The sequence below is a fragment of the Oncorhynchus tshawytscha genome, linkage group LG18 (genome assembly GCF_018296145.1).
Source record: "Oncorhynchus tshawytscha isolate Ot180627B linkage group LG18, Otsh_v2.0, whole genome shotgun sequence".
In the NCBI taxonomy this organism is placed as follows: domain Eukaryota; kingdom Metazoa; phylum Chordata; class Actinopteri; order Salmoniformes; family Salmonidae; genus Oncorhynchus; species Oncorhynchus tshawytscha.
In genome coordinates this window covers 20659710-20673233 of record NC_056446.1, presented here as the reverse complement: position 1 = coordinate 20673233, position 13524 = coordinate 20659710, and the positions used below count along the sequence as shown (strand labels likewise).

The window sequence follows — 13524 nt, the reverse complement described above, 5'->3', positions numbered from 1 at the left end:
AGGGCCAACCGCACCAGCATATGGTCTCACAAGGTGTCTGAGGATCTCATCTCGGTACCTAATGGCAGTCAGGCTACCTCTGGCGAGCACATGGAGGGCTGTGCGGCCCCCCAAAGAAATGCCACCCCACACCAGGACTGACCCACTGCCAAATCGGTCATGCTGGAGGATGTTGCAGGCATCAGAACGTTCTCCAAGGCGTCTCCAGACTGTCACGTCTGTCACATGTGCTCAGTGTGAACCTGCTTTCATCTGTGAAGAGCACAGAGCGCCAGTGGCGAATTTGCCAATCTTGGTGTTCTCTGGCAAATGAAAAACGTCCTGCACGGTGTTGGGCTGAAAGCACAACCTCCACCTGTGGTACGTCGGGCCCTCATACCACCCTCATGGAGTCTGTTTCTGACCGTTTGAGCAGACACATGCACATTTGTGGCCTGATGGAGGTCATTTTGCAGGGCTCTAGCAGTGCTCCTCCTGCTCCTCCTTGCACAAAGGCGGAGGTAGCGGTCCTGCTGCTGGGTTGTTGCCCTCCTACCGCCTCCTCCACGTCTCCTGATGTACTGGCTTGTCTCCTGGTAGCGCCTCCACGCTCTGGACACTATGCTGACAGACACAGCAAACCTTCTTGCCACAGCTCGCATTGATGTGCCATCCTGGATGAGCTGCACTACCTGAGCCACTTATGTGGTTTGTAGACTCCGTCTCATGCTGCCACTAGAGTGAAAGCACCGCCAGCATTCAAGTGACCAAAACATCAGCCAGGAAGCATAGGAACTGAGAAGTGGTCTGTGGTTATCACCTGCAGAACCACTCCTTTATTGGGGGTGTCTTGCTAATAGCCTATAATTTCCACCTGTTGTCTATTCCATTTGCACAACAGCATGTGACATTTATTGTCAATCAGTGTTGCTTCCTAAGTGGACAGTTTGACTTCACAGAAGTGTGATTGACTTGGAGTTACATTGTGTTGTTTAAGTGTTCCCTTTATTTTTTTGAGCAGTGTATATATATAAATAAAAAAGTTTTTCACTTTGTCATTATCGGGTATTGTGTGTAAATTGAGGATTTAAAAAAAAAACTATTTTAGGATAAGGCTATAAGTAACAAAATGTGGAATAATTGAAGTGGTCTGAATAGTTTCAGAATGCACTGTATGCATAATATGGGTCCAAATCTGTTTAACAATAATTTACATGCACATCAAAAAATAGCTGTGTGATGATGTACGGTCAGGAGCTATGTTTCTATGGAAATGGCAGCAGGCAGCAGAGGGCATCATCACACTGCTTCGTAACGAATACACTGAGTTCCTACAGGACAAGCCACAATACAGCATACCCGCATGCATCTCACCAAGGACAATGAGTCACATTCACTATGAAGGGTGGAAAAGGTCACTTCAACTCAGTGTCAGGCTCTGTTTCAATAATCTGATGATAGAGTATATTACCTTTAAATCATGATTTACAGTTCAGGATAAAAAATGTGTTCTCTGCAGTGCTTTGAGCAAGTTACTTGATGGGAACTGTGACTATAATACTCACTGGTTGTGCTGGAGTATTTAGCCCCGTTGGAGCGTGTGCGGGTGAGGAGCTGCTTCACGGGGGCTCCGACCCCTCTTGTGGCCCCCTGCTTGGCCCCTGTTTCACCCACTGATGTCTTCCTGATAGGCCCAGTTGATTCTGCACTCCTGTTGGAGAAGCCAGGCCGGGTTGTAGGGGTCGTGGTGGAGGACTCGTTGTCACTAGGCGTAGTGAAGGAGCCTGTTCTCTTCCTGGGCATGGCCAAGATGTCCAGTCTGGAGAGGAGCTTCTTCCCATCAGCAGACACCTTGCTGGAGGCACCAATGTGGTCTGAGTTCTGGGACCCCCGGTCTGTCTCAGTTCCCTCGTTGTCAGAAGTCTCTCCCAGACGTGCCCTGCGCAGCATGGATGCCCGGGTGGGCCTTGGTGCTGACAGGCTGTTGGAGCGGATCAGTGCCTGCTGTGCTGCACTCTTGGCGGTCTTCCCATTGTCCTCTTTCTGTAGGGGCGCTATGAGCTTCTTGTTATGGCTGGTGGGGCGGGGACCGGTGTCATGGTCAGAGGCAGTGTCAGGCCAGTGCTGACCAGAACCCTGCTGGCCCTCTGATAGGTCCAGGGAGCCACGGTTCCCCACGCTGCGCCGCATCTGGAAGCGCTTGGCCTGCTCGGCCTTGCTGCTGGAGTTATCACTGGCTGCCACGTGGCTGCGGCGTTTCTCTGACAGACGCTCGCGGGCCGTGGGCTGGCGGTGGCCCTTCCCCTGGACAGATTGACTGGAGGAAGATCTCTCCTTCTGGAAGCCACCGACGGTCATCCTCTTCTTAGGGCCTGTGGTGACAGGGGTGTTCTTGTTGCTGACCAGGCTGACGGTGCTGGCTGTATCCACATCTGATTCCCCAGACAGAGAGTCGTCCATGTGACTGGAGGAGCCTCCTCTCTTAGAGCTGCGTCCGGAGCCTGAGGAAGGGAACGTGACCTCCAGAGAGGAGAGAACAACGTCTGCTTCTTCCCTGAGGAAGGGCTGTGGGTCCTGGGTCGTCTCTCTCTGCTCCATGTCCCTCAAGGTGGGGTGACTGGAGATGTGTGGGAGCCTCTTGATCTGGACATCATCACTGGGTCGCTCCTTGGTGAAACTCTCCTGCCTGACGAACGAGGAGGACCCCAGGATGTCTTTACTGGGGTCTTTAGAGTCTTTGTCCTGCTGGGAGTGGAGGTTGGGGGCTGAGTTGTTAGGCTTTACGCCCGACCTCCGGGGCTCGTGGCTGCTCAGGTGCCTGATGAGGATGGTGGTGGGGGAGGTTTTGGCAGGGGTGTCTCGCCCCCTCTCAGGCCCCTGAGAAAGAATAGGGCTTCGGGCCAGGTCCGGCTTGCCTGAGCTGCCATCCTCAGACCCAATGTAAAAGGAGGTGGACTTGGTAGACTGAGTCGGAGACAGCTTATCTTGACCCTTAGCGCCACTCTTCCTCCCCTGGCTCTTCCTGGTCCTCTCCAGCAAAGAGCCATCGTCAGAGCGACTGGCGTCACTCAGGCTGTCTGGGTCTACATCGTCCTGGACACAAAGACTCTGGGTGTTGTCCTGATGCCGGGGCGCACCACTACTCCTCTCCAGGGTGGGTTCAGGACCTGGGTAGATCAGGATGCTGGGGTTGAGGCTCTCTGGCTTGTCTCTGTCTCCAGGTGGAACCTGGGGAAGCAGCCTCCTGGTCCTACAACTCTGGCTACCCTCTAACTCAGAGTTATCCACGCTGTGGCTAGGTATCAACTGCACATCTAGGAAAGAGAAACATTTTAATTCATGCTTTTTTCTGTTTTCTCACATAAGTTCTGAGCAGAGCAGTCAGTGGTTGCAGATATCTCACCTCCCTCTGCAAATTCCCCTTGAGGTGGAGTAGAGCTGTCTGCCAGACTGGCCCAGCGAGAAACCCACTTAGGCCCCTCCTCCTGTGCTGCATTGTTAGCAGACTGCACCTGAAACAGTGGAGGAAACGATAAGGGGTTGCATTTAAAAAAATTAACAAAATTAAAAAAATCTTGTCAGCTCAGGGATTTGAACTTGCAACCTTCCAGTTACTAGTCCAACACTCTAACCACTAGGCTACCCTGCCGCCCCGCATACAACTACACAGAGCACAATGTTGAAGGATAACTATAATTTCAATCTCCTTCCATTGTAAGGAGAGGCACTGTGGAAGCCAAAGGGAGTATCAAGGCAGGACAAATAATTAACGTGCATAGGTTTGGGGTGGAACATGCAAATGTATTAGATCCCTTATTTCTCCAGTAGCGTAGGATGGTAATGTTACCTGGATGGGGCCTGAGGGGGCCCCACTGAGGGTGGCTGGGTTAAAGCCATGCATAGAAACTGCTGCCATTTGATCCACAGTACTATCGTCACTAGGCCGGAGCATTGCCAGCTCGTCTTTGCCATCATTAATGATGGGTCTATACACTCCGGCACCACTGTACTCTGGTGAGTCGAGGACCCCAAACACCTGTCAGGGAGGGACAGAGCATGCATGAAGTGGGTAGGAGAAGAGATTGGACAATGGGACTTTGCAAGGGGAAGAAGGAAGGCTGGGTTGGGAGGAGGTACTGGGTAGGGGGAGGATGTTCAAAGCATGCGTCCGTCAAGGTATTGTCATCAAGGCATTATATGGTTTATTGTAGAATTATACCACTTGTTAGAATCATAGCATTTAATGTCAGAATCCAAAAAGCTACCATACAATAATTACACGCATGTGAAAAGATCCACCATCAACCCCAAAAAATAATGGTGGTGGCAGAGACTTTAAAAATAAAGAATGAGTACCCTCTGGCTACTACAATCTCACCTGGTCGATCATGTTGCGTGCCTCCTCCACTTCTTTGTCCTGGGACTCTGTTTCGATAGTGTATGTGCCGGCATCACTCAGACTGTCCTCTTCCTCGTTTCTCACCACCCTGGAGGCTTTAGGGTCCACCCCACGCAACCCCAGACCCAGGGGCATCTGAGGGGGCAAGGAGTGGGCTGGGGAGGCAGTCTGGACAGGGCTGCGGGAGGGGGGGTGGGAGATGGCTAGGACTGGGGAATGAGGGGCAGGAGTTGGAGAGTAGGAACGTGGCGCAGTGGGTTGCAAGGGGGTGGAGGGATAGGAGACGGAGGAAGGGGGGTCTAAGGGGGACGGAATGTGGGTGCAAGAGGGTGACATCATCATCACCGGGGGAGCGGACATGGGAGGAGGAGACGTCTTATCCCTGGTGGGAGACAAGGCTCTGTGGACTGTATCTTTCATCAGAAACTCTGCTGCAAACTCCTGGGCCAGCTTGGTCTTCTTCCCCACACTGCCAAACGGCTTGATGGTGATGCCAGAGGAGGTGCGAGAGGAAGGCCCAGAACCGGAGGAAGAGGAGGCACTGCCTCCACTCAGGGGCTCCTCCGTCTTCTCTCTCTTCAGGGAGCTAGACCTCTGGGACCCGCCGTGGCCCTGACTCTTCAGAGGAACAGTCACCTGTTGGGTGGGAGGGATGTGGCCGTGCATGGAGTTTGGCCTCTCTCCACCCTTCCTTCGCTCCAGCTTGGCCTTGAGCGCGGAGTAAGAGTCTGCGTGGGCAGGATTGGCCGTGAAGGATTGCGAGCGTTTCTTGCGCGGGTTGTCGTCGAAGAACTCTATGATGAAGGCTTGCTGGGTGAGGGGCTCCTGGGGGCCGGGCTTAGAGGGACCCATGGTGGGGGAGCGAGCCTCAGGCGGGCTTTGAGACAGGGGCCTCTCAGGGGCCACAGGAGAAACTGGGGTCAGTTTGGGAGGGGAAAACTGAGGCTGAGGCTGAAGTAACCTTTGTGACGAAACTGACTGCTGCGATGGAACTGACAGGACTGTCTGGTGTGACTGGACTGACATAACTGACTGCTCAGACTGGATCAATTGGTGTGACTGGACTGTCTGCTGTGTCTGTTGTGACTTGACTAATTGGTATGACAGCACTGTCTGTTGTGACGGTTCCGACAGCTCAGACAGGGAAAGCTTTGACTGGATCGAATGTTGCGACTGGACCCGGTGGTGTGACTTGCTTCGCTTCCCTTTCCCTAAGACCGGGTCCTCAGAATCACTCTGGGTCCCATCGTCATGGTGGTGTCCTAGAAACAGAACCATTCAAACCGCAAATAAGGGACAGGGAACAAATAACCAACCCCTTACAGATTTCTATAAAAGATTTATCTAAAAGTACCCCTCTGACCTTTGAGGCTTTTGATGTTGACGGCCTGGTCACTCTTGACACTGTAAACATCCTCACACGTGGGACGTCTCCTCATCATTCTGACATCACTGTGCACCAACCAATCTACCACCTTGCACTCAGCTGACATCACCTCAGTGGGTGTGGTGGCCAGAGTTTTCCCAGAAGCTTGCTGCTGCTGCTTCCTCTGGCGCGAGGAGAACTTGGTCACGTGGTCCTTGATCTTGATCTTGCCTGGCGTGCAGTCATCAAACTCTATGGTGAAGGAGGCGTGGCTCTGCACCACAGGGGGACTGGGTGTGGTGGGGGTGGGAGGGGCTTGTGCAGAGGGCGTGTCTGTGTCCTTGGTGGGGATCTCATGGAGCTCTGCCCCCAGGGACTTGGGATGCAGCTGGAACTCCTTGGTAGGGATCTCAAAGTAGCTAGGCTCCCGGTGGTAGGGGAAGATGGACTTGCCCTGATTGTCTCTGTACTCTAACAGGGAGCCATTCACCTCTGGATCTAAGCCTGAACCTTCCTTTGGAATCTCTGGAAACGGATAAAGTACCAATTAGCACCAACAAGCAAATTAAAGGACAACCACAAACCATGTTTTGTTCATCTCTATTCCCTAAAAAGGAACTGGAAACATTTTCACTTGAAATTTCCAAAGTTTTAAGAGTATTTGAGGGAAAGGACCTCTAGTAACGTGGGACCGACCTGGGTGACCCTCCTCTGGCCTGTGCTGTCCTTTGCCGGCCGCATCCTCCTCCCCCCACCACGAGGGCTGGCCATACAATGGGGTGGGTCGGGAGGTTGGAGCCTCTGAACATGCACGGAAACACACAAACACGCACGCACACGTACGCAAGCACACACACACACAGCCAAATGAGAGAGGAGTAATTTTTCGGAACTGCAGCAGTCATCCATCTACTATTGGTCCACTGAGTTTAGAGGAAGAATATTCAAGGTTTGTCTTTACCCCACTAGAATACATAAAATCACCAGACTGCAGGAAAATGATAGAATCCATCTCTAAGCTAAATACTATGGGAGCACTGGTAGCAAACCCAAATGAAGATAAAGTATGTTAGATATCACACCCTATGGATCTGTTCTTTCTTCAGTATCAGATTTATTTCACATACCCTATCATCATTCAACCCATGTTTCCACTCAGGGTTTCTTTTTATACCTTTTGATGCTAATCAAGACAATCGCTAACATCAGACACGCATAAGGCATGTTATTTATGACACAGTATTTCATCCAGTGTGTCCAACCCATCCAGTGGAAGTCCTTTAGGCAGTGTTTATTCAGGGTTTTATTGGAGCACAGAGGCTGCCGTAAACAAGGAGATTAACTCTGCGTTGATGAGTGTGGATTCAGCTGTATTCCAGTGATTTATATGTATGTCATCACAGCATCGCAGGGCAAGCAAAATGTTTTTCAGGGACAACACATCAGCAGGAGAGGGCACAACGCAGCCTATCCTGATAAAGCTGTTGAATCAGCGTCCACTAGTCAATAGGTAATGTTTATGGCTTCTTGGATGAAATGACCCCTCTGGCAGAGAGCTTGACAGGGGTATGCCAGTGTGAATAACATAGAGTAACATAGAGCAAATATCAAGCAGGCCGTAAGTGCTGAACTGTGACTATGGGTGCTGCAGCTGTCACCATGGAGACGTTATGTGACCAAATGCAGCCGCCAGAGGGGGAGAGGGTGGCAGAGTGAGGGATGGAGGGCGAGGGAGGGAGGGAGGGGTGACAAAGAGGGGGAGGGGAACATGTTCTGACTGAAAGAGGTTGAGCTGACGCTGACATCATAGTCAAAGGACAGGGACGTTTTCATTTTCTTTAGAGGATCAAAGCAAGGCTAAAATACTCATGATCCTCACACACCATACCATTCCAGGTATTAGTGAGTCACAATTGATAAGCAGAATGATCAAACCTATTCAATCTAGGATATTTTGCCAAGTTAAACAGCTGTGTCATTAAGCAGTGGCATGATGAAGCGAAAGCAAGCAAGGTCATGTTTAACGTAGCATGGTGACCCAATTCCCAGAGTTGTCCTGAGCTCAAAGATAATATCAAAGCATGTAGCTATCCAAACAGGTATATCAATATGAGCACTACATGTATCTAGACCCCCCCCTACCCCAGTAGGCGATGAGCTTTGTTGAGAGAGAAATATATACCGAGGGAATATATGGTGGAATAGCATTTAAACAGGTTTGAAGCCTTCACTAACACTTACCTTGAGACAGAGATTTCCTTTCTGTCTTCTCTAGCTTGGACTCCAGGTGCTCAGCCATCTTCCCCTCTGAGGCCTTCAGACCCATCTGCAGCTGGCTGGTGTATTTCTCATGCTGTAACAGTAGGAGGCACAACACAACTCAAGTTGCCAAAGAGAGTAAAGTGAATTGATGGTAGACTAGAACTGTCTGAAAAGCTAGTCCAGGTTAGGGTTTAGTGTTTTATTATAGTTGATGTTAGCATTAGCATAGAAAGCTGACCTTGAGTGCCTCCTCTGGGACTTTGTGTTGGCTCCTTTCTAGGATGTACACATGGGAATGTAAATACTAGGTTAAGGCAATAGCCAATCACATCACAGACAAACATTTCAATGAAATTCCAACGCTGATGTTTATATAGGTTATTATGCAAAAATGGCACAAGAATTATGCATTTATGACATGCGTGAGGAAAAAGGATATCATATCCGAAGCGAATGACATCAGACAGTTTGAGGGTGATGTAGGTTTGATCTGGGATCCTCAGGTCATTCACAAAGGTCTAGAGGGGAACACAACATAGTTGGTTGTTACTGTAAACTGGTGATACTGGATGAAGAATGAAGACAACAGTCTCCATGAGGTACTGGGATAGACACTGTGCACCACTCACCTTCAACAATCAACACAAGAGCAAGAGTGTCAGTGGTATTTCAGTCCAGTACAGAAGAGTAACTGTATGGTTAAGGCCAGGGAAACATAGTGGCAAAGCCCACTGTACCACATAGAAAGAGAAAACAACTGGAGATGTAATGATGCACATGATGCATGATAGATATTTTTTATTGTCACATACACCAGATGGGTGCAGTGAAATAGGTTGTTTTACAGGGTCAGTCATAGTGGTACAGCACCCCTGGAGCAAATTCGGGGGGGGAAGTGCCTTGCTCAAGGTCACATCAACACATTTTTCACCTTGTTGGCTCGGGTATTCAAACCAGCAACCTTTCGGTTACGGGCCCAACGCTCTAACCACTAGGCAGACTGCCGCCCCAGGTAGTTACAGACAATTAGATACAGGCCCTTAGCCTAACTGTAGCGCAGTGCTAGTTGGACATGATCGATCCAGTCCAGTGAAAGCTACTTGGAATGTTTCCGCCTACTACGGAGGGAAGTCTGCATCAGCAGCAAAACAAACGGCTCTCTGAAATATCTAACAGCTAGCCTCCCGCTCCGAACCAAATGTTTCCCATCTCACAGCACTATCTGGAGGCCTTTACCATTTAAAAGGAAAATATTTTCTTGACTGTTCAGTAAAACGGCCTCAGCAACACTTTTGGACCGCAGTTGTCATGTTGCATGTATGTAATCATAACAAGTAAAGACACAGCATTTACATTATTACTGCACAGTAGCCTACGTTTCAGCAGACAGAAAAGCAGAAACTATATTCATAGGACAGAGCTTAACCCTGCTTCTTTTAGCTAGCATTAACTTACATATGTAAAAGAGATAAGTGCCATTAAGTGCTTGCTTAAGCTGGTTATCTACGATGCCAGGCTTAGAACCACTTAATAGAATACTGAAACATATAGGGTCTTTTTGATATAATTCTGTCTTTGTGTATTGTAAGAGAGGGGAGTCCTTGTACCAAAGACAGAAAGGAAAACCATTTCAACTTTTCCCTGCCCCTCCCTCCCGTGGATACTCACTCCATTGAGGCTGCCCAGGTCCTTGACCAGGTGCTCATTTGTAGCAGGGTTGTAGTTGATGACGGCGTGCTGCTTGTCCACACTTCGAGACTGAAAGAGATAAGAGAGAACCATGGATGGTTACTTAAAGAGTAGGTTTACTTCACCTGTGCCCTACAATTACAATCTGTTTTCAAATAATGCAATACTACATGAATAAGTACCATTACTACATATATAGGACAGTGACTGGAATTCCTCACAATTACTTCTGCAGTGATACAATTTGCAAGACTATTTTTAATGCTCAGCAATATCTCCATTACTCGTATGAAGTAAGCAACATGTCAATACTGTGTATGATACTCAATACTCTCATGCTTGGAAGTTTATGGGTACAGGTGCATATGTACAATAGTCATTCTGCCCTTGAGATAATGATATCTCGTGGTATTTGGTGAATTGTATGAATGATGAGCAAAATATACTCTACATTCACATCCTCCTACTAACAATTGTGCCTGAACAGAACGTCCTCATAATGAAAACTGGTGATTACCAGCAACTGAGCTCTCTCGCTCCTATTTACCTACTCCAGCATGACACTTCAAACAGGGCCAGCCATACAGCGATCTCTCTCATCACAGGACTTTCTGTTGAAATTCATGTCTTTATTCATCCCTCCCTCCATCCCTCCATTATACGGGCTCACATGCCAACTGAATGTGAACAACAAAGGTCAGACCCTAGGAGGTGCCTGGCTGTGCAGTGTGCACTAATGCAATGGCAAGCTTTGTCTTGATGGTCCCTCATAAACAGCAGTGTTTCTCAATACATTTCTCACCAACAAACCAAGTTCATGAGTACAGTACTAAACAGTGGGCCAAGTCAGTTGAAAAAGATATCCCTACTATGATGCGTGATAAGCCTAGACAGTGGAAGGAAAAGGGAAATGCTACAATGGGGTCTCTTCCAGGAGGTGAAATGGGTCAGAGACAAACTCAACCACCACATGACAGGAGTCATTCTCCAGACAAGTATCCAGAGAGCTTCGGACAGTGACCTGAAGCATTCTGCCAAGCCAAGTTGCTGGGTTAGTTGCAAAAATCACTGTTAAACACATAGTGATGAAAGACTTAGTGACACTGAAGCCTGATACAATAGACAAAGGATGGTAGTCATGATCCACCTCAGATGGGGGCCCCATAAGACTGAACTAAATACTCTATGGCAGTCATGGCACTAAAATGGCTAAGGGTCCACAATAGCAGTCTCTTAAAACTGTATCACAACCGCCCGTGATTGGGAGTCCCATAGGGTGGCGCACAATTGGCCCAGCGTCGTCTGGGTTTGGCCGGAGTAGGCCGTCATTGTAAATAAGAATTTGTTCTTAACTGACTTGCCTAGTTAAATAAAATAAAAATGAAATAAAACAGTACCTTTTTGAACACACATTGTATCTGATTTTAATGAATTATAAAATCATGACAAATAATCCAGTTAAATAAAATGGTGTAGCTGCACCAGTGTGTCATATATTCAAAACAGTGTTTTGAGCTACACAATAACATCATTGTTGCCAGATGTATGAGGTAGCTTTCACCTCTAAACAAAAAGGGGGGTGATGAATAGTGCTGGCCTCAGTCACAGACACTGCTGTGCCTCGGTAGGTAGGACAAAGGCCTATTATCTGTGGCCAACAATATGGAGGGGGTGTAAATTACACACAACATGGGGAAGAGAAGGCCTTTCTCTGCTACAGAGGAGTCCAGGAGGATGAGAAGACTTTAAGTGCAGGTATGGAGAAAGATGTGGATGGCAACAATTTTTCACAATACAAGCTGGGTTTAGATACAAAGAGCAGGTGAGGAAGCATTAGTCCTATAACACAATATTATACTGGGATAGCAACAGGCCCACCATTCGCTGTGTGAGGAAAAAGTCCACCTCAGCTGTTGCTATAGGCAACGGCTGGTCAGATCAGAGGAAGCTACAGGGCTGACAGCTCTGCATCGTCGGGATCTACAAACTGGTGCCACGGTAACTGCCAGGGACTATATATATATATATATATATATATATATATATATATATATATATATATATATATATATATATACAGATATTTTATATATACTTTGTATCTAAGCCCAGCATGTATTGTGAAAAATTGTTGCCATCCATATCTTTATATACACTGCTCAAAAAAATAAAGGGAACACTAAAATAACACATCCTAGATCTGAATGAATGAAATATTCTTATTAAATACTTTTTTCTTTACATAGTTGAATGTGCTGACAACAAAATCACACAAAAATTATCAATGGAAATCAAATTTATCAACCCATGGAGGTCTGGATTTGGAGTCACACTCAAAATCAAAGTGGAAAACCACACTACAGGCTGATCCAATGTTGATGTAATGTCCTTAAAACAAGTCAAAATGAGGCTCAGTAGTGTGTGTGGCCTCCACGTGCCTGTATGACCTCCCTACAACGCCTGGGCATGCTTCTGATGAGGTGGCGGATGGGCTCCTGAGGGATCTCCTCCCAGACCTGGACTAAAGCATCCGCCAACTCCTGGACAGTCTGTGGTGCAACATGGCGTTGGTGGATGGAGCGAGACATGATGTTCCAGATGTGCTCAATTGGATTCAGGTCTGGGGAACGGGCGGGCCAGTCCATAGCATCAATGCCTTCCTCTTGCAGGAACTGCTGACACACTCCAGCCACATGAGGTCTAGCATTGTCTTGCAGTAGGAGGAACCCAGGGCCAACCACACCAGCATATGACCTCACAAGGGGTCTGAGGATATCATATCGGTACCTAATGGCAGTCAGGATACCTCTGGCGAGCACATGGAGGGCTGTGCGGCCCCCCAAAGAAATGCCACCCCACACCATGACTGACCCACCGCCAAACCGGTCATGCTAGAGGATGTTGCAGGCAGCAAAACGTTCTCCACCGTGTCTCCAGACTGTCATGTCTGTCACATGTGCTCAGTGTGAACCTGCTTTCATCTGTGAAGAGCACAGGGCGCCAGTGGCGAATTTGCCAATCTTGGTGTTCTCTGGCAAATGCCAAACGTCCTGCACGCTGTTGGGCTGTAAGCACAACCCCCACCTGTGGACGTCGGACCCTCATACCACCCTCATGGAGTCTGTTTCTGACTGTTTGAGCAGACACATGCACATTTGTGGCCTGATGGAGGTCATTTTGCAGGGCTCTGGCAGTGCTCCTCCTTGCACAAAGGCGGAGGTAGCGGTCCTGCTGCTGGGTTGTTGCCCTCCTACGGCCTCCTCCATGTCTCCTGATGTACTGGCCTGTCTCCTGGTAGCGCCTCCATGCTCTGGACACTACGCTGACAGACACAGCAAACCTTCTTGCCACATCTCACATTGATGTGCCATCCTGGATGTGCTGCACTACCTGAGCCACTTGTGTGGGTTGTAGACTCCATCTCATGCTACCACTAGAGTGAAAGCACCGCCAGCATTCAAAAGTGACCAAAACATCAGCCAGGAAGCATAGGAACTGAGAAGTGGTCTGTGGTCCCCACCTGCAGAACCAGTCCTTTATTGGGGGTGTCTTGCTAAATGCCTATAATTTCCACCTGTTGTCTATTCCATTTGCACAACAGCATGTTAAATTGTCATGTTTATTGTCAATCAGTGTTGCTTCCTAAGTGGACAGTTTGATTTCATAGAAGTGTGATTGTCTTGGAGTTACATTGTGTTGTTTAAGTGTTCCCTTTATTTTTTTGAGCAGTGTATATATATATAGACACACAGTGGGGAGAACAAGTATTTGATACACTGCCGATTTTTCAGGTTTTCCTACTTACAAAGCATGTAGAGGTCTGTCATTT

The 13524-nt window shown here is 48.3% G+C and overlaps 1 protein-coding gene across 3 annotated transcripts in view; it reads right to left on the bottom strand.

Annotated features, from left to right (window-relative positions):
• LOC112217663 (centrosomal protein of 170 kDa protein B) overlaps window positions 1–13524 on the bottom strand; it is a 30108-nt gene that overhangs the window by 6963 nt on the left and 9621 nt on the right. For 2 of the 3 annotated variants that reach the window (XM_024378114.2, XM_024378115.2), the window contains exons 3-12: window positions 9675–9764; window positions 8446–8524; window positions 8245–8303; window positions 7986–8097; window positions 6441–6545; window positions 5742–6269; window positions 4358–5640; window positions 3827–4015; window positions 3383–3491; window positions 1545–3293 (exon numbers count right to left, since the gene is read on the bottom strand). In XM_024378114.2, coding sequence (XP_024233882.1) covers window positions 1545–3293; window positions 3383–3491; window positions 3827–4015; window positions 4358–5640; window positions 5742–6269; window positions 6441–6545; window positions 7986–8097; window positions 8245–8303; window positions 8446–8524; window positions 9675–9764 — 4303 coding nt within the window. The remainder of the gene's footprint in view (window positions 1–1544; window positions 3294–3382; window positions 3492–3826; window positions 4016–4357; window positions 5641–5741; window positions 6270–6440; window positions 6546–7985; window positions 8098–8244; window positions 8304–8445; window positions 8525–9674; window positions 9765–13524) is intronic. The other variant, XM_024378116.2, reaches the window with a different exon arrangement.